At 38.4% G+C, this 20,413-nt stretch overlaps 4 protein-coding genes across 4 annotated transcripts; all 4 read right to left on the bottom strand.

Annotated features, from left to right (window-relative positions):
* Window positions 1-1,631: 1,631 nt before the first annotated feature.
* LOC18597171 (protein SKU5 SIMILAR 14-like) lies at window positions 1,632-5,665 on the bottom strand. Its single transcript, XM_007026047.3, has 8 exons — window positions 5,295-5,665; window positions 5,054-5,163; window positions 3,566-3,836; window positions 3,339-3,441; window positions 2,819-3,164; window positions 2,364-2,732; window positions 2,203-2,281; window positions 1,632-2,081 (listed from the first exon to the last, which is right to left on the bottom strand). Exons 1-8 carry the CDS (start codon window positions 5,430-5,432, stop codon window positions 1,869-1,871), a joined length of 1,629 nt encoding a protein of 542 aa, XP_007026109.3. The 5' UTR covers window positions 5,433-5,665; the 3' UTR covers window positions 1,632-1,868.
* A 506-nt stretch (window positions 5,666-6,171) lies between these two features.
* On the bottom strand, window positions 6,172-9,762 carry LOC18597170 (endonuclease/exonuclease/phosphatase family protein). The gene is made up of 4 exons (XM_007026045.3): window positions 8,716-9,762; window positions 7,956-8,101; window positions 7,751-7,861; window positions 6,172-7,461 (listed from the first exon to the last, which is right to left on the bottom strand). The coding sequence occupies exons 1-4, from the start codon at window positions 9,215-9,217 to the stop codon at window positions 6,877-6,879; spliced, it is 1,344 nt and encodes a 447-aa protein (XP_007026107.3). The 5' UTR covers window positions 9,218-9,762; the 3' UTR covers window positions 6,172-6,876.
* Window positions 9,763-10,076: 314 nt separating this feature from the next.
* LOC18597169 (O-Glycosyl hydrolases family 17 protein) lies at window positions 10,077-13,216 on the bottom strand. Its single transcript, XM_007026044.3, has 4 exons — window positions 12,894-13,216; window positions 11,482-12,792; window positions 10,438-10,465; window positions 10,077-10,299 (listed from the first exon to the last, which is right to left on the bottom strand). Exons 1-4 carry the CDS (start codon window positions 12,961-12,963, stop codon window positions 10,137-10,139), a joined length of 1,572 nt encoding a protein of 523 aa, XP_007026106.1. The 5' UTR covers window positions 12,964-13,216; the 3' UTR covers window positions 10,077-10,136.
* A 2,847-nt stretch (window positions 13,217-16,063) lies between these two features.
* APR2 (5'adenylylphosphosulfate reductase 2) lies at window positions 16,064-18,337 on the bottom strand. The gene is made up of 5 exons (XM_007026042.3): window positions 18,153-18,337; window positions 17,921-18,064; window positions 17,695-17,821; window positions 16,683-17,496; window positions 16,064-16,591 (listed from the first exon to the last, which is right to left on the bottom strand). Exons 1-5 carry the CDS (start codon window positions 18,235-18,237, stop codon window positions 16,361-16,363), a joined length of 1,401 nt encoding a protein of 466 aa, XP_007026104.1. The 5' UTR covers window positions 18,238-18,337; the 3' UTR covers window positions 16,064-16,360.
* Between the last annotated feature and the right edge of the window lie 2,076 nt (window positions 18,338-20,413).

Below are 20,413 nucleotides of genomic sequence, written 5' to 3'. Positions count from 1 at the left end.
AAAGAAATAAAGAGAAAAGGGCTCACTACAAAACAAAAGATCAAAGACCCAAACGTTAAGAATGGGCCTAAAGTTAAACATGGAGCCAGAGGCAGAAATTGCAAAGTGAGCTAAGCATTTGCACTTCCTACAAGAAACATTTCAAACCTTCCCCCGTTCTGCAAAACAGTATATAGTTCCCTTTATTCCGGCCATAACCCTTTTTTCTTTTTTCTTCCCTGGACCAAATCAAAAGACACTCAACATCGAGCAATAAGGCGAGAAGAAGGGGGCGGTGTCGCCAAGTAAGCATTCTTCGCATGTTGCTTGTTTCTCTTGGACTGCCACGTTGATGCCAAAAACGTCACCATTGGTGGTGAGCAATTTGATGCCAAAATGGAGTGAAACAAGTTTTGCCTGTCGCTTGCTGACAGGGGGTTGGAGAATTGAAGATTAAAGGAAGACCGTTTCAAGATGGGAGAGGGAATATTCCTCTGGATGGAATTGCGAGAAGCATGGACAAGTGTGTCGTGACATCGTAAGCCTGAATAAATGGTAGGATGGGAATTACGGAAAGTAACCTTGTCTGAATTAAGGAGACTCCATTTTTAAGCAGAAATTTCATTTTTTTTTTTTTTGTTTTCTGTTCTTTGGGATAAGGAAAGTTTCTTTCAGTATATATCCAAAGAAGCAGCAAAGCTGTTACAGAGAAAAAAACCAAGGCTTGCAAAGCAGCAGCAATAAAGGCATTAAAACGACCCAACCATGCAACCTTTAAGTCCCTCAAATCCCCAGGAATTACACAAATGAGTCTATGCCAGTCCACTTTTCCCTGCTTGTGTCTGGTTCCATTCCAAACATGAGCTGCAGCCTTGTAGGTAGAACCAGATGCTCCCCAAACTTCTTGCTGCTTGATTGAAAAGAAGAGCTGGAGGTCTCAGCTTTAGCAATTCCTTCCAGCTTCACCTAGAATTCTAAAGCAGAATTGTTTGTTCGTCTGAATACTGGTCGTAATTAAACTGTTGTTGTAATCTTTAATTTCATTCATTTTCTATAAGTTTCCTTAGGATTATTCCTCAAGGAAAATGTTGATGACTGTAATTTAAAGGCACTGTTGAAGTATTGTTTTCAAAAATATATATTGTATTTGTATGATCAAAATTTTATTTAAATTTTAATCAAAGCATTGTTATTACTTTCTCTTTAAAAGAGTGTACAATATCCAAATTTATAAACTTGAAACTCTTTTTCTTTTACCTATCCGAAATACAATTCAAAAACAGTCCCTCTCTCGCCACAAGTCGAGTCACCCTATCTACTTCATTCATTGAAGCGTTTGATGTGACAACAAAATTAAAATTAAATATAAATTTACTCTAATATCATTTTATCACAAAACTATTACTCTTTTTAAAAAGTTAATCCAATTAAATATGCAACATTGACTCTTATAAACTCAAGACTCCAACAAATATGCCTTATCTTTCATCGATGTTTGTCCTGTACGTGCCCATGCCCTCCAATCAGCCTCACCCAAAAGCTGGAAGGTGATGCTTGTTGATTGTAACTCGAACAATTACTACTTGACAGATTAATTTTATGGGTTTTTCCCAAGACTTATTTATAATCCAACACTACTGATGTTTTCTGTGTTTTCGAGTAACATTGGAGTTCATATAATGTATTAATTTAATGCCCATCCTGTCATCATAGAAACAAGAAAAGTTCCATGAATACAAGGCAAAAGACAGAAGAATTAGCTCAAAAGCTCAAGTTGAGCTCTCACAATAAATTTTCCCGCTATTTAACAGCCTAATTTTGTTCATCATATCCCAAGCTTGCACCATGTCACCCCTTCGTGACATTATTATTTTTTCGGTTAGCTAAATTCAGAGAGGCCTTGTGTGGCGACCTCTGGCCCTGCCACAGAGAGGAGCATTCTTTGGGATTGGTAACTCATCTCTCCAGGAATTTGCAGGGGAGTAAACCCTGAGATAGAACTGCTGCCCCAAGTATTGTCTGGCCCAGTTTTCAGACCTTATATTCCACATTCCTACGTTGTCCAGAGCCATGTAGATCGCGGTCCATGACCTGGGGTAAACCTGCATTCACTCAGATAGGTCAATAAATTGTGACTTTGAGAGTTGATGCACCTACGATCCCTACAATTGATCACATTTCCAAGCACATTGATGGAAGGACAACGATCTGTATTGCATATACCTGAGTAGTACAGCGAGCCACTGTGTCTCTCAAATTGTAGTTTGCTCTACTTCCAGGCGTCCATTGGCCTCCATCCATCCTGATCATCCAACATTTTTTAGCAACACATTTAGCCATAGATAAAAGAATTGAATATAGAGCATAGGCATGAGAAGCCTTACCCCACGACAAAGAAGGAATAACCATCAATATGCCATGACTGCACAGTGTCCTCCCAGTTTTGGAATACAATCTCAATATATTCCCGGAAATTGGCTGCCATGACTGAGGTCTGAAAGTAGGCATTGTTTCCTGAAGGGGGCCAGGTAGGAATGCTTCCAAGATTGAAGACTCCGGGAATCTTGAAGTAATCTGCTAGTTTTAATGGGGTATCTGCTGGAACATATGAGACGCCATTGACAGCATACCTCTGCTTTCCATTAATCCAAGGTGCAGAGTTTGCAAGCATGATAGTGCGGCTTGGAGTGATCAGTCCATAGTGGTATGAGCCTTGGGGATTAGGTCTAGGTCCACTAGCTGTCAGGTTCCAACTGGTAGAAGAAAAACTATCAGGTCGGTAGCCACTTTTTAATGGCATTTAGCTTGCTAGCTTCTGAAAAGAATATAAGATAAGTACCGTATGGATCTCTCCTGGAGGAGTGATGGAGCAATTTGAATTGTGGAAGCCCCAGGAACAGGACCAGAAACGCCCTGTTTTGAATTGCTATAGTGAAGAACGGCAGTTGTTGTGAGCACACGACTAGTAAAGCGTGAAGAGACAACAACATAGTAATCCTTCGACACCTGATCAGCTGTGACCAAGAAAGAACATGACTGCCCAAGATGGATATCAAAAGAACTGTAGGTGTTCTGGAGTGTATGAGATCCTTCTACTTCTATGAGTTTCAGATTGTGACCCTGGATCCTGAAGTTAATTGAAGTCGTAAGCCCAACATTTGATACCCTGAACCTGTATGTCCTACCTAAGAACAAATAAGAAAAACATGTATATAAGGGTAAGATTCTAAGAGAGAATGGCCTTGACATATTCCACCTATAGAAAACTCAATAAAAGATTATTCGTGAACCAATTGATGAGATTTAAGGAACAACAACCAACAGATTGGAGGAAAACTTGGAAGTTTGCTATCATTCACCTGGATCAACAGTGAATGTGTATCCATTCCACCCTCTACCATTAATGAGAAGTCCATCAGGGAAGGGAAGGTTACGACCACTGTCCAAGAGACGTCTCAATACCTTAAGAAACAAAGAGGATTACTCGACATTTACTGGAGAAAATAAGAAAAAGATGGGGGTGAAAGAATGATTAAGGCTCCACTCCCTTACATATTTGATATCATAAAAGATACAGAATGCTTACATAGTGATTTCTCTTATACCAGTCCCCAGCCAGTACAGTGAAATCCCCAGCGGGAGTGGGAAAAGGTACAGGAATCTTAGGGCGGCTCCAAATTCTGATGCCACCATATCCTCCAGCAGCCTTATGGAATAAAAGTGATGGAAAGTAGAAAAAGCTACCAATTTGATCTTTCACTTGGAGAACATAAGTGAAGTTTTTCCCTGGTCGAATGGGACAGTTCGTGCCAAAGACTCCATCCTGCCATGAGTTCCTCCTCTGCTGCACACCGTTCCTGCAGAAGGAAAAACAGGAGATGAGTGCCAAATTTCACATCAATTGCAGCATCCTAAAGGTGTTTCTGTTTCTGCTTGTTTCGTAGATTCTATTAGCTGATGATGAATGATCATATTGAATAAGACCAAGAAAAGAATTTGTAACTACAGTTATCCTAAGGCCCAAGTACTTGAAAGAATGTTATCACAAAGTTCCTGCATGCCAAATCGGCAGAATTTGGATGAGGAGCAATCACTACTCACTATCACTAATATAACATAATTATGCCAAGCTTTATTAACTGTTCAATATGCATGAATTAAAGTAAAGTTCCATAATTAAGAGAGCTCTGAACCCATTAGGAGAACCAGGCCTAGGCCCATGTTCTATTGCTGGCCGTACATCTTTTTTATTTGTTGATGCACAAACACATGCATTTAAATATAGATTGTAATCAGTTCTGCCATAACTATGCAGTTAATGTTGATTAATTACATCCATTTTTTAATATTTTTGAACATGAAGATCTACAGATGAGAGATGTAGCAGGTGGTGGGAAAAATTTACTATATTCAGCCAGTTGCACAAAGTGGATTATCATGATAGTATTAATCCCAATACCCCATTGAATCCTCAAAGAGCTATTAGTTAGAGCAAGTGAGCTTTAATCATTTAACCATGCCCGGACCATATCGTCAGAGATTGTCCATGAAATGTGAACCAACAAAAACCAAAGTGACAAAAGTAGCCGGAAAAAGTAACTATGCCTTTTCTCCCCCACTCTCTTCAATTATATGTACTTCCATACAAGGGATCAAAGATAAGGAGTAGGGATATGCTCACATACCAACTTACAAAAATAGCCCTAGATTTCATATTCATCAAATTCAGCATTAGGTTTGATATCTTCCTAAAGAGAATAGTGATTGCAAATTTCTACCAATGGGAAGTTTTTCCAACTGTTCAAGCATTAAACCAAAGATCTAGTAAACTCAATAAGTGCCCCCACTAAACTCTAGTTATATCATCATGAAACCAAAAAGAAACATACACACATTGGCTTAAAATAAAAGGCAGCATTTTGAGCTTATGCTCAGCTTCAAATGTTTCACATTTACTTTCTTTCTTTCTTCCTTTCCTTTTCTTAGCTTGCTCTTCAAACCAACCAAGCTGAAGATTAAGTAGATGTTGGCCTAAAATAAGCAAAAAGAAAGAAAGGGGTGCTAGCATTATTACCAAGAGATAAGGAATGGTTCGTTTAAGTAGTTATAAACACTGATAATCAGGTTATCGTTAGTGACTGCATCGATCTGAGGCCCTGGAAACTGCCCGTTTATTAAGATCCCCTGCAACACATTTTGCCACAAGCGAAACAAGTTGCTTTGAGAAAAACAAAAAGGGTGCAGCGTTTTTCTTGTTAGAGCAAGAAAAGATCTTTCCTTTGAACAAAAAACCAGAAAGCAAGAAGAAAGGGTACCTGTTGCTTAACGCCAAGAGGGTAAATATCACCGTACGTGACTTTCCAAGTGATATACCTGTAAGGGTTTTCTCCATTGACGCCAAAAAACAAAATGTAAGCAATGAAACAACAAAGAAGAAGCTTGCCGTCTTCCATTTTTACTGTCTTTCTTTTTCTACTTAAAGAGAACAAAACCACTCAAAAAGAGGGGATTGCTAAATGTTACATAGAACACAGATCTAGAAAGAGTGACTCTTTAAGGTACCATTGTTGTATCTTTCTCTATAAATCTATCTTTCCCTCTGTTTCTATGGCTTTTTTATTCTTTAGTTCGGAGGCGAAAGCAGAGCTCTGTTTTGTATGCAAGAGAACCAAGACTTAGAGGATCACATATGAGCTGTCAGTGGGTTCCAATTAAACGCGGTTGAGCCTAGTGAAACAGATGGTCCAGTTCAATCATGGACTATGTAGCATCACGCGGGTCCTGTTCATGTCGTGGGACCGGTGGTAGCCTGCTTGATGTTTGACGGTTTGTGATTTGGTTTTGATTAGCCCTTAACAGCTGATAAATTTTGGACGGTAAAAGAAACTACTAGCTTGTTGCCATATGCAAAAACTGTAAAGCCTGTCAAGTCACAAGGGAGGGGTCAACCCCACTCACGTGCAGCTTTGAATCACCTAATTTCATGTGACCCTGTCCGAATTTGCTAACAATGACTTCTGATGCATCTTCCATTTTCCACAGGCATAGCACGATTAACAGACGAAAGGGCTATGGCCAAATGAAGGAATCATGATCAGAAATGGCCTTTTGATGCCGCAATGGAAAAGGAGATAGCATTAGCAGATAATTAGATTCTATGCCTTTTCCTTTCAAGCAAAAAGATAAAAAAAAAAAAAACAAAACAAAAATGATTATTAGATTCTATAGTTTTGACATTTTCTGGCAAGAATCAATACTGACAATTGACTGAATTAAGGTATGGAAATTAATAAACGTGATGGAGTCCAATCTTGGATCATCTCTGGCCCTTTAACTGGATCCTGGTTTACTTTTGCCCAGCCATGAGTGGTGCAGTGGTGGACCTGCTCAAGCAAATATCCCACAGCTCAGACAGGACTGGCTTACCTCTATAATCACTTTCTGAGATCCTCATCTTGGCATCTTTTGGAGGGTAGCATAGAATCCCAAGACTTCCATGCAAAACAAGATTTTGGCTAATTGATTTTTTCCTATGCCTGCTGATTTTATATTGCAACATCCAGTTCATTATCTGACAGGACTGAATCCTATGCTTTCTCAATGGCCAATGCCCACGTAAAGCCATAATTGCTTAAAACAATATCTCAATCATATGGCAACAAGGGAAAGTAGAATAAAACAAATATCCAGCAAGTAGAGTGTAATAATATGAAATCCTATGATTTCCATCCACGTAGCTTTATACAAAATGTGAAACAGAGTGGTAACAAAATGCTGTTATCTGTTTGCATCATTCCATTACTGGTTTATACAAAACTGCATGCAAGTATGCTTTGAAAGTGCAGATGGAAATGATAAACAGTAGATCGAGCTTTACGCGAACCATTCACCTTGCCATTACTTAGTAGAGATTGTTAAAAGCAGGCCATAATGATCACTTGGCAAAACGGGAAGCTCCAATAACTTCTTCTCTTTTCTCACGTTCTTCTCCTTGATATAAGATAGGCCAGGTAATGCCTCTATTCCAATCATGTCAATTCCACTTACTTTAAAATCATTCAGATTGCATACAAATCTGTCTAGTCGCTTTTGTAATGTGCGATTGCCTGACAACATCTGGTTGGATTTGGTATCATATGTCCATCCATCTTCCGCAGACCTTAACTCTCTCCAGGCATCAATCCATCCATCGGGTAAAGGAAACTGACCATCTAGTTTGTCATCCCAGTTCATATCACCCCCAAAAATAACATCTGGGTTATTCTTGAGAATGTTGATGGCCTCCTTGGCCTGTTCTACACGTTCCTTGCTGAACATTTGATCCCATTTTGGAGGGGCTGGGGATGGACTCTCAAGATGGCTCGTAGCAACAACCAGTGATTTACCCCCAAAAACTTCCACCTCAGTCATGCAAAGCTCTCGCCCCATTACGGAATTTCCAAAGGGTTTACAACTGAAGGATTTCACAGGCCGTTTGCTTAACTGCAAGTAATGTGTTAATTAATTGATTCATTGCTCATTAGCTACAATAATCATAGAAGTTGGTGAATAAACAGAGACTTAAATGAAAGGAAGAAATGCAAAAGGTATATAAATTGCTGGAAGTATAAAGATATAGCGTTTCAAAGCACACCAAAAGAAGAGGAAGAAGAAATGAAGTGATAGGAATAGTTTGCATAAAGGGTCATATAATGATGCTGTCAATTTGGAAGGCCTAATAGTAGACATATTAAGGACAGTATCTATCAAAGGGGAGCAATTGAAAGCATACCTGCATACAAAAGTATCCTCTTGAATTTGCCATGTCAACAGAGACAGAGCATCGATACACATTCCACCAGTTGGACTGACGAAAAATGTCATATATATTGGGGGTAACCTCCTACAATAAGCAAAGTTATCATATGGTAAAGCTGCAATCATGATGCATATGATCAAACAATGAATAATGGGGTACAAAAATTACTATAACGAACCTGAAAACAAATGAGATCTGGAGAATGCAGTTGAATAAGATCACCAATAGCTTTCATCCTCTTGTGCACCTCCAGGTCTTCCCGGAACCAAACATTGTAGCTCAATATCTTCAATGAACTCTCAACTGCCCCTAAATTACTGTCCTCTGCTGACAACAGGGACAAGGTCATAGTTGAGAAGAATTTAATGTGGCTCGAGAAGATAAATTTGGGAGAACAATAAACAATTGGAGACACAATGTAGTGGTGGATATAAGAAGTGGTGATTAATTAAACATGATAACTATGGAGATGCATTGCTAAGCCACATAGAGCTCCTTGAGAGAGTTTCTTCACCAGCAACCAATGCAAACAACCATATTACTTCGACTATACTTGGTTCTTTCTCTTCCTTACCTCTTTGTTACACATAATGACCACAACCCTCTCTAAAGAGGATTATTTACATCACATACATGAACATAATAATATGTTCTCCCAGAAATACTAACGTAACCATCTAGAACATAACGAGAGACAATGAGTATTTTCAAAATAACAATTCCACAATAAGATATACAACATGCAATGAACTTATATCAATAACATGATACAAAATTTGATATAATTAGTGCCCAAATCAATGAGAGCAATGTGGAGAATAAATACAACATTGAAAGAAGAAATATTTGTAAACAAATTCACAAAAAGTTAAAATCTTTTTATACTAAAGAAAACCCCAAATCAAAATCCCAATCGAGCAAAGAAAATCAAAACTAACCCTCCACAGCCACAGCCTTATTGGACGCCTTAATGCCTCGGAAGCTGCTCGATTCAAGGCAATCTTCATTACCCACATCCGGGTATCTGATCTTCCTCTTACTACAAGGCTTCAATGGATAGAAAACTGACCCAACAGAAGAATCAAGCTCCCCATCAAGACTAGTATCTTTCAAATCCTCGAAACTAGAGAGGGAAGACACCGGAGCCCTTGTGCCACAGATTTCGCAGTTGGGGTTCTTGTAAAGGTTCAAGAAAGTGCAGGCTTTACATGGCCATTTAGGAGGTGAGGACGGTGAAGGCGAAGGAGAAGGAGGCGAAAGGCAGATTTTGCAAGCAGCGTTTTGAGATGGGGAGTTGAGGAACGTGCATTTCTTGCAAGACCAAGACATGTTCTCGATCGGTCTTGAAAGATGTCGTCGCAGAAGGAGAAGATGAGAGGTTTTCGATATTCCAGGACTCAGGTTCGAGGAGAAGTGGAGTGGGGTTAACGAGAATACCATTTCAAAAGTTAAAAAGCTTTGTCTGGTGCCCACTTTTGCCGCGTTCTGGAGTTCCAACTTCGGTTTGGTCACTAGGTTCGGCGGATATCTAGCATGTCCCACAGAAAGTTCCACGTGTGCATAGTTGGGACCCACTTTGGGCCCATGTGCTTTAATCGTGGTCTGGGTCTCCCATTAAAAACTGTTTCTTCTTTTTTCTCCAACAGTAAGAAGCAGAAATGGCAGACACCGACGGGCTTGATCCGAGAACAGGGCCGAAAAGGGAGCAAAAGTTGATTTCTTCGCGAGAAAAAAGCTCCTAAACCATGGAAAAACATTGTTACTGTAATTTGTTTCCCTTGTTTAGAGCTAAGTTACGGAGGAGTTATCTGTAAACTCGGCGAAGCATCAGTCATTTCTAGGACCTTGGATGAGTTACCCAAGGCAATCTCCATGGCAGCCCAAGGATTAAACGCCTTTTCACTCACACAAACTGTTCAGAAATATTATGAATAGAAAACATTATCATGAGATTTATATTGGGCAAAAAAGATGATCTCCTTTTTGCTTCAACCAGGGACAGATTCCATTAACAAGATGAACTTGGCAACAAAAAGGGGCCAAATTGATATCCCATTTCCCCTGTTTGATGATTGTATGCAAAAGAAAATAGTCACACTTTTCTGCTCACTGCCAAAGCTTTACAATCATTGTGTTGATTACATGTATCAACTCTCAAATAATTACCATCACCATGCTCAAACACATTCAATCAACAAGGGCTCTGCCCCTGCCCCAGCCCCCGGACTCATCAGATCATCATCAAAGTTATTTCTTTTTTTGTTTTTTTTACCTTTGGCACAAAAAGATCATATATGAATTCAATGCAAAATAATTGATACATTTTTTTATAAAAATATATATATGTTATTTTTCCCCTTCATCGAGTGGTCACAAAAGGAATGGATAACAAAATACAGAATGCTGCTATGGTAGTTGCGCTTATTTGGCTGCTGTTGAAAGTGATGAATTTTAACCTTTCAGCTGCACCACTCACTTCTGTCGAGTTCAGTATTGTTCTTGTCTTATTGCTTACCTTCTTACTGGAAACAGAAATTAAAGATTCTCTGTTAGGAGCATGTATCTCGAATTTAGAAAGAAGAGATGTTAAGAACAAAATGTTAAAACAGCCCAAATTATAAATGAGAACTAGACTGTTGACAATGGCCAGTGTGTCTCACCTTCCAGGAAATACACAGCTCCCGTGACCTGCAAATATACCCCACAAATATTTTTACAGTAAAAACATGTCAGATTTATATATTGTAGAGTAAAATCAAAGATAAGAAAATGAAGGGCAAAAGGGTGAAAAGAAAAGAGAAATGAAAGACAAAAACAAGGTGACAGACTCCATTTGGACTAGTACAACCTTCATATCATACAAGGCAATAAAAGAAGATGATGGCTAGCATATATGCTAGAAGAAGAGTGTCATTTTCTAAGGCAATCTAAACATGGAGATGGACCGGTGGCCTAGTGAGGTTATGTTGTGCAGTGGGGCTCATTACAGAAACAGGGTCCAAACTGAAATCATAGTTCCCTGCTTGAACAAGAAAATGTTATTCCGCGCCCTTTTCCACCTTCCAATCACAAAAAGAGCCCATGTGACTCTGTCAGGTAGAAACTATACACCATTCTTTGTTAGAAGTGACCTTTTTCCCAACAAGTATCGCTTCATAACTTGTAACTTGGAAGTGCGACTATTCCCACAGCTTTACTTTCTGATAAGACTTTATATTTAAAAACCTAACTACTTGTGCTTAAGCAACTTATTAGCTGTAAAGAAGAGTAAGCTGGCAAATTAAACATCATTCTCCTATCACCTTAGCCTTAGGGTCCTTAGACTTTGACATTCAAGGCGCTAAACCAGCAGCAAATTGCTAGAACTTTGCACTTGGTCTATTATTATATTGTTCTAGACTATGGTAAATGGACAATTGTTTTTGGACTACAACGCCTGACTCTTGTTCTAAGGAACTTGATCTTTACAAAGAAAAACACACAAACAAGACTAACATCGAGTGTCGTATATCCTCATTTCCACCTTTTCATCAAAATAAAATGATAATAAGTTTTTTTGAAAAGCAAAATGATCATAGGTTAGAGCTGGGTACTTGGACAACTAACCACCTATTATGGCTATAAAAACAAATTCAACTCCATAGAAGAACAACGTAACACCAAAAACCAATGTTCTTTTAAGGAAAAGTTGTGGTAACACTTACTTGGATCAGTGGTAGTTATCATGGCCACACCCTTAAAGTCGCAGGACCCAGAAACTCTCCCTTCTTTCTGATAGTAGCTATCAAAGGCATAAGAAGCATGATTCTTCACATTGTTAGGCTGGTAGCAGTCTTCCCCTGGTTGAATCTCACTGCAATTTGCCCTCCCAGGACCACAAGCCCAGTCCAAAGCTGCCTGCAATGTCTTTGAATCAACCCCATCCATTGTAATACAATAGGTTTGATTGGTTGTATCATTTGCCAAAAAGGTCCCACTTCCTGATACATGAAGCAAATACACTGGGGTCGAATTTGAATAAAACAATCCCCAATTTGCCTCAGATACTGGAGGTGACCTCAAGTCCTCATTGAACAACTCATATATATACACACTGGAAGTGATTTCTGGATGCAACGGGGTTCCACTATGGTCTAAAACATGCTTAATAAGGTTTGAATTATAGGTATCTGCATTGTCTATAGTGGCATAAGGCTCTTTTGAATCCCCTTTTGAAGGCCACCCACTCTCAGTAACAAGCACCACAACATCAGTAACATTTAAATTCTTCATAGAAACATATGCAGCATCAATCATAGCATCAAGCACATTAGTGTAATGCAACAAAGTATTAGGATCAACCATTTCTTTAGACGGTGTCAATGGCTTAAACAAGGAATTATCTAGGGGAACCACACCTTTGTTCTCCATAAACACATAATATGGATAAAGATTCATCATTAGAGGAGACCCAGTTCTTGACAAAAACTGAAGCAAAGGTGCCATAACTGAAGTCAAGCTTTGGTTAAAGAAAGCCTGAGAAGGAGGAAAGGTATCAAGAATAATAGAAGCTGCATGTGGAGTTGAAACCTTTATTTGGGTATGCAAATTTGCAGCCACTAAAGCACTGTAAAGAGACTGAATTGCAGGGAGCAGCAAAGGAGCTGAGGATGGTACGGTTGTTAAAACCTCATCTCCAACAGCAATGGCAGTGATGAGTGTTTCGGGGTAGTAAGCGACGACATTTCGACCGATCCAAGAAGCTGCCGTGGTGTTGGACGACCCTATTGCCAAAAGCTGGTTATTCGGTACACTGATAATGACCCGGATCTTTGTCTTTGCCAATGCTTTGAGTATATCCGGATTTGCATCATAAAGTCGAATATGTGAGATTTTCTGCACTTGCAAGAATGAAACCAAGTCCGTTGCTGCCAGCAGATTTGAGACATCTGTGCCTATGTTAACACCCACAAAAGGTTCTCTATCTTCTTGTTGACTTTGCTGCTTGATTTCTCCGACTAAAGTTAATGACTTTGCTGCAAAAATTTGTAAAAGAAAAAAAATAAAAAATAGAGTCCTTGTTGGTTTTTTTTTCTTTTGAGTCAGCTGTTTTCAACTGGGGTTTTTGAGACGCTACCTGTTGAAGGAACTGTGAAGTAGAAGAAAACGAAGGTGATAACAAAAGTAATAAGCTTAGAGTTTGCCATTGAAGAGGAGCTTCAGCTTTATTTCTGCCTCCCCTGCTTCAGTCTCTGCTACAAATCCTAACATTATCTTTGCAAGTTTTCCTTTCTATGGTGGTCACTGGATTTCTTGTGGGATTTGTATCGGTTGTGTTTAGGATTGACTCAGGAGATCTACAGTCAGACGAAAGGAAGCTAACATTTATCAGAAGACCAACACAACTAAGTGTCTTTTGGGGTGGTTTAACTGGCCTTTTCTGTGCTTTCCTGCTTCATAATTCAATTTCTTGCCATACATTTACTACAATACCCTTAGAGCCGACAAGTTGAAATTGTTTTTTTTACGCGTTCTGAACTTGTCCCACACAGGCCAACACTTTATAATTCCAACGGGATGGTTGGTGACCGGGGCAAAAGTGCAAGGCAATAATGTGATTAACTGGAGGCCATGGGGGCTTTTTGGTAGGATATGCTGGCTGGGGAGGGCAACAGTGTAAATCAAGTCTGGTGAGTTTCAGAAGGTTCCTGATTGTACAGGCTGGCGTTTTCCAGAGAGACGATGTAGCAGCTCGTCTGTAGGGGCTTTCACTAGGCTATGCTCCACACTACCTAGTTGCTTCCAAGCGTGGGAATTTAGCATTTAACTCTCTCTCAAATGCAAACCTTCACCTCGTAAACTACTCACACTAAACTCACATCAACTGGATAACCTGGCTCTAGTGACCAAAACTAAAAGACCAGACAGTTTAAAGTTCTGCACTTCTATCTCCTTTGCACATTTTGCTTGTTGGTTTGCAAATGATTTTCAGTTTTTTCCAGGCTTAAACCTGTGAAGAAATAGAAACCCTTTGGCTTATGAATCATTTTGTTGAAGGTGAATGACCTTTGTAGTAGAGTTAGAGTTTAAAAATGGACACTTTCCTTTCCTGGTATCTAAGAACCAATAATTATAATTCGTTTGGAAGCAGTAACAGTTTAGAATGAATCTAACCCGAACTCCTTAAAAATACATGACAGTTTAAAAATGCTGCCATTGCATAATTGAGTGGGAAGAGAATTCCAAGAATGTGAGGCAAGAACAAGGCAAGTAGTGATGGACATGGAGGACACTTCCAACCAAAAGAAGGTTCAAAAAAGCAAATATCAAACAAAAAACCAACATAGCATCTCTGGTGCCATAAACAAGCAGTGAGTCACGAGCATAAACAGAAACACCTGCATCACATCACATGTGGGTCACCAATATTGTCCAAAATGGTGTATTCTATTTTTCTTTTTTCTTTCTTTGGGTTAAGCTTTGATGCTTTAGATATTACATAACGTAAGTGAAAAACCCGCCAGATGTCTTTGATTTTGGGTAATTAAGATGCATAATGGGGGTTTAGATGGTCCATTCCCAGCAATTCATTCCTTGCAGAAGATGGTAAGCAGGTTGGTGTGTCCTGCTGAGAATGGAATGTAAAGTACTGTTGAGCTACCATTCTTGGTTGCTCACCTTGCCTACCTTTTCGCAGGGAATAAAATGATGAGCCAAGAAGCATTATCAAATTGGGTTGAACTAATTAATGACATTTTTTATGGTTGAAACAGCAGTAAGGTACAAATTGTTAGGATTACAATCGGGAAAAAGCAGAGATGCTTTTTAACCATATGGAATTTAGAAATTGGAAATAGGAATCCTAGGAGCCTCCATTCCACATGCAAATATCACTGCACTCGTACAAATGAATATAGTTGTAGCAGGTTGTTGAACCAATTGTCTGTTTCTTACTCCTTTTTTAGAAACGTTTTTTAGATTTGGCTTAGCAGAGGCTTTGGGGGCCTGAAATGAAATCAAACTTGACGAAGGGTAGTATTCAGATTCTCTCATTCTTGATGTCACTGGCAAGGTTTTGTTTAACCCGTTTGCCACGGAGCCAAACTGCAGCAATCGTTAAATTAACATATTTAGCCACTGTAATGATTTTGAGACTTTTCCTGTTTCCCACAGTTCACATCCTCACAGGCAGCAACACAATGCTGCAGCGAAATCCTTCCATCGAGTTGCCTGCCTGCCTGCCTGCCTGGAGGCTTTGGTTATAAGATAAGATGATACAGGCTTTTTTGTGTGCAAGGAGAACCGAAGTGTCACACCCTTAAAACAAAGTCGTGAATTACACATTGATTTTGTATTAAAGTAAGATTAGATATTTAAGTGCTTATAGTATATTCAACTTATGAGATATTTTTGGTGAGTTAAAACCATTAGTCTTAATAAATTAAAAATAAATAATACTTTACAAGTTGACGTAGGTCGTGTTAATTGACGAATGGTATCAAAATTATTAACAATGTATCATAAAAAATAATAATCTTTTGTTGGAATGGAAAAAGATGTCACGCTTTAACGAGAGGACTTGAACAAATACCTTATAAATTGGTATGAACTAGAATAATTAACCTTTGACTAATCATATTAATTTTAAATTAAAGTTACAAAACATGTCAACTTTCACCTCTCCTCGTCGAATAAGAGGCTAAAAAACACTTGACCCCAGCCCGTGGGGCTAAGGGAGGGAATGGTCCAATAGCTGAATTCCTTCACCAAAAAATTTAAAGGTAAAATATTTTTATTTTTTAATATTTAATTATAATTTTACGTAAATTTATTAATTTTTAAAATAAATAATAATATCGAAAAAATAAACACTATTAACAAAAAATATAAAAAAAATTAAAATCCCTTTTTTATTTCTCTCAAGAAGGAAGGCAAGTGCTCCCCAACAGAAGAGTCCACTCTTTTCGAGAGAAATTTCTTGCAAGAAAAAACTTTTTAAAATAAAAATTATAATTTATATAAAAATAATTTTTAAAATTAATAAAAAATAAAATTATTTTTTTAATATTATCATATAATCAAATTAATAAAAATATTAAAAAATAATTTATTTATTTCATAAATTAATAAATTTTCGTGATATTAAAGTTAAAAGTTGAAAAAGTAAATTTAAAGAGATAATAATTCTTGTAGCATACGGCCGTTAGTTGAAATCTTGGTCGCTTCCTAACATGATCATTCAGTAGTTCAAACAAAATAATATCTGATTTTTATGTAAAACCATGCTTATTTTTAAGTCATTAATGATTGTTAATCAAAATCAAAACTCTTCAATTTCATTCATAGATGACTAAAGCCCAAACGATCACTAATCTAAATAAGACTTTGCAGGAAAAAGAAACACTCTGTTCAATATACAAAGAACACCCAATCTAATTCACATTGCAAAATCTGGGTTCATTCCCTCCCACGTGAAGCTCTCCAATAAGTTGTCTTGGAAAGTCCATCTTCTAGTATTCATGAGTTTGATTCTATGACTGAAAATAGCAGGAACCACCACTGGTTGGTTGATTTGCTATTTCGACAAATTATTTTTGAATCCCATCATCGGAGGGCATTAATGAAGGCCATCAATGAATCAACATCCCTCTTCTCAGAGGCATACTTTATAGGCCTAGATGAGTGTTTGGGGAAGAAAAGGATCGTGGGGAAGCTTCCCAGCTGCAACTCCGTCTGTGCATACTCCTTTTGTTCACCATCAGCTCTGAATTTTGCTACCTTCACCCCAGAACCTGCCAGCTTCTCAGCCAATTCAACATATGATTCTTCCATTGCCTGTTCAACATTTAACACATTGATCCGTTAGATTAAAGCCAAAAACCAACATTTTTCAACTAAATTCTGCATAGTGTGGAACAAGGGATACCTGGCAGAAAGGGCACCATGGGGCATAGAGCACAACAAGCCATGGCTCTTTCCGGTTCTCCAATCTTGCCAAATTCTCAATTCCAGTCCTGCTCAATGTGACCAAGCTCTGGCTATTGAAAATGTCACTTTGAGTGGCAGTACCATTGGAATGGGCAGCCCCATTTCCATTGCCATTAAGTTGGGCTGCACTGTCTTGTTTCAAATTTCCTTTGTGAAGACCACACTCCTTGGCCTTGGCATCCTCCCACCACCATCGTCCTTCCCTCTCATGTTGCCCTGGTAGTACTGGCCTTGTGCAAGGCTCACAACCAATAGACACAAATCCCTGGGAATGCAAAGAATTGACAGGCACATTCATCGCCCGGAGGAAATTCCAAATGTCTTTACCATCAACATTGGCAACAGGGTTCCACTTCACCAAGCTTCCAACCCCTCCCTCCAATCCTTCAAAAACAGGATCCACTTGAACAACGGCAACCTCTGACCTAGTCCCCGGAGACTGATCTTTCCTTTGACCAGTAATCCAAGCACGCAACCCCTTGAGTGCTCTCCTCAAAGGCCTCACTTTCCTGACACGGCAGCATTCTTGGTGCCCATCCTCATAGAAAGAAAACAACCCTTTACTCCTAACCAATGCCTGAACTTCAACAGAATCCGGAAACATGTACTCAATTCGAATTCCATAATGCTTCTCAACCTCATCAAAGAATCGATAAGTTTCCGGGTTCAGCCTGCCGGTATCAAGGCTGAACACCCTAAATGGTCTACCAGTTAATTTCGCATACTCAATCAAAGCAACGTCCTCCGCCCCACTACACAAGTTAAAAAAAAAATCCCATTACCATCAACACTCGAATCTACCATAACAGAGATCTAAATTTCCTTTAATTAATTTGAAATTGCATTTTATTTATATACTTTGTCATAATAAATTATTAACATTATAATTACTAATAGTCAAAGCTAATGAAGTTTCGAGCTAAGAAGTAGAAAAGAAAAGAAGGGGTTACCTGAAAGCGATGGCTATGTCGTCTCCGAATTTCTCCAAAGCCCTATCCATGATTTCGAGTGGAGAAGCTTTGTCAAGTTCCTTGGCCAATAGCTCATAATCCTCCACCTCCACTTTCTCCGACACTTCTGTTAATCCACCAATTAATTAATCGCGATTAAGCCTTTTCCAATCTTCATTAAACCAAGTTTAAAAAAAAAAAAAAGAATGTAATTTTGAAGTTTTACCTGGAGCAACGATGGTTGCTGCCGAAGGAACCACGGAATCATTCCGTTTCGGCTCCGCATTCACGGGCCTCACCGCGCAACGTTTCTGAGACAGATTCACCGTTGCATGGCGATCTGCTAACCGAATTGAACCAATCTGCGGAGCTGGAAAACCCCAAAATAAGACATCAATCAACACAATAAACCAAAAAAATTCAAACAAAAAAAGAGAAAATAACCGAAAAGAAAGTACCTTTGATGTCAGAGGAAGCACCCGAGCGAGAAAACCCAGAACCAGAAATCGCAGTCGAAGAAGAAGACGTAACAGCGAATGCCATTGCTCAAAATTACAATCTTTGATTCAAGAAACGAAGAACAAGAAAGAACTAAAGATCTTTAGATTTTCTTCTGTGTTTAGTGTTAATGAGAATGAAGGAATAGAATGGTTAAATAATAGGCAGAGGAAATGCCTGGCTCCTGGTTCATTGAACCTGGACGCTATTCCGAATACCTTCAACGTGCTTACGTGGCGGATTTTCGTTGGATGGAGCTTAATCTAAGTCGCTCATCGCTTCCGTCACAGTAGGTTTTAAGTTTGTGCTTGGAGGCTGAAAGAGCGGTAGTCTTGATTTCTCATTTTCCTCCCCTTTTTTTTAATTTATTTATTTTTCTGGCCCTACTTTGAATTATTTTTATTATTTATCCTAAATAAATAAATATTTTTTTTGGAGAAATTAAGGTGTGGTTTAAATTATGTAATTATTTGTGACCTCAGCTCCCCCAGGAATCATTTGGCTCAACCAAGGTGGTCCATGCTATAAAAATATTTGTCTTTATATTCCCTATTTTTCATTTTTTTTATTTTCAAATGGTGTAAAAAAATCTCATTTCATTTTCTCTCTCTAATTTTCACACAAATAGAGAATTTTTTTTTTCTGTTTTGGGTTTTTTGTGAGATAAAATAAAAAGGTCTTAAAAGTTATCCACAAAACATTCTCATCCTCTTACCTCCGGAGCAATTGATTTTGTTCGATCTTCTTTTAAATTTTGCAAGACATACGAAATAAAAACCAAATTATGTGATCAATTAAAATATTAAAAAATGATTTTCATTTGTATTTACAAAAACTCTTAATGTTAATAAAAAATTTACCGATTATCAAATTTAATATCAATTAATATTTTTGTTTACTTGATATATGATGTGATTACTTGTGTCATGTAATCACGTCAATTATCACGTAATTATGTTGCTCATTAAATATTTATGTTAATTCGTATAAGACAAAAAAAAAAAGGTCTTGAAAGTCATCTACCGAAAGCTCCCACATCTTAGACAACCATTCTGGTCAATAAAGAAGATCAAAATCAAGATGATAAGTAATTTCAATGTTTATCATAAAAAATAAATCTATATTTATCTTAATTTTCTTGTGGCCGTGAAGGAAAAGTACACTAAATAGCGAATATTACCTCACAATCGTGTGTTAGACCATGAGTGTGGAAACTGGGGAGGGGATGGACCCTCATACCCTTAACCCTCCACCGTGGATCCTGGCTGAATGTGCATTAGAAGGACGCCAAATTGTGGCGACTAGGCCGTCTGATCACTTCATGGTCCAGTGGTACATTTTGACCTTTGGGGTTAGGAAAGGGCTGCATGCATCTTTGAAAAATAATTAATTTAAAGCATAGTACTAATTAAATTCTTTTATATAGCAAGCGATGGTAGCTTAAGTTCTCTTGGAAGTGACACCCGAAAGATCCCCGAAGGACCACTAGTGCTCTGTTTTATTGAAGTGGTTGAGGATGAACAATGCTAGCAATGGCGACCTGATTCGTCCCAATGTTCGCCATATGATTCGTGGTTATATAATCGAAAAGGGCAGACCTTTGCTGACTGTTATTCAAGTGGTTTCCTTATTAAAATGTTTCTTTACTCCACCACCTACCTTTCTTTATCACTAGTCCTTTGTCTTGTTACCATTGATATGGTATTTTAAAATACATCCAAATCAAAATTTTTATCTTAATTTTCGATCGCCGGCAAGCAGGTTTAGTTCCTGATGTCAATCAGGTATAGTAACCTCATATTTTTCTTCTTATTTTTCTTGCTAAATATGCAAGGAATTGTCACCTTTTTTTTTTTTGACAATGAAGAGTGTTGGTCCTTCATTTGGAGCTCGGAAGGATCCCGGAGCACTCATGTTTGGCTGTGAATGGAGGGTGGGGTTTCGTTGCTAAGGGAAAAAGTGCATGAATAGTTGGGGCAGAAAAGCGTGCGACGTCGACAATGATGTTATTGAAGGGGCCACTGGAGCCAACTCATACACGTGACTGAAGAACGAGTACGATATATCTTTGTCATTAGTCTCAAAGGAGTGTTGATTCGCTGTAGCATGGCTGAATCCAACAGCCAATTACAGGGTTTATAATTCATAATTTGGTAATTCTTTCCACTCTCTGCTGGAAGATTATGGAGTTTGGTGTAGAACAAGGCAATCTAATTAAATA

This window comes from Theobroma cacao, chromosome 6 (assembly GCF_053813885.1).
Source record: "Theobroma cacao isolate CCN51 chromosome 6, ASM5381388v1, whole genome shotgun sequence".
Taxonomy (NCBI): Eukaryota; Viridiplantae; Streptophyta; class Magnoliopsida; order Malvales; family Malvaceae; genus Theobroma; species Theobroma cacao.
The sequence above is the reverse complement of the archived record's forward strand: the minus strand, read 5'-3'. Positions and strand labels throughout refer to the sequence as shown.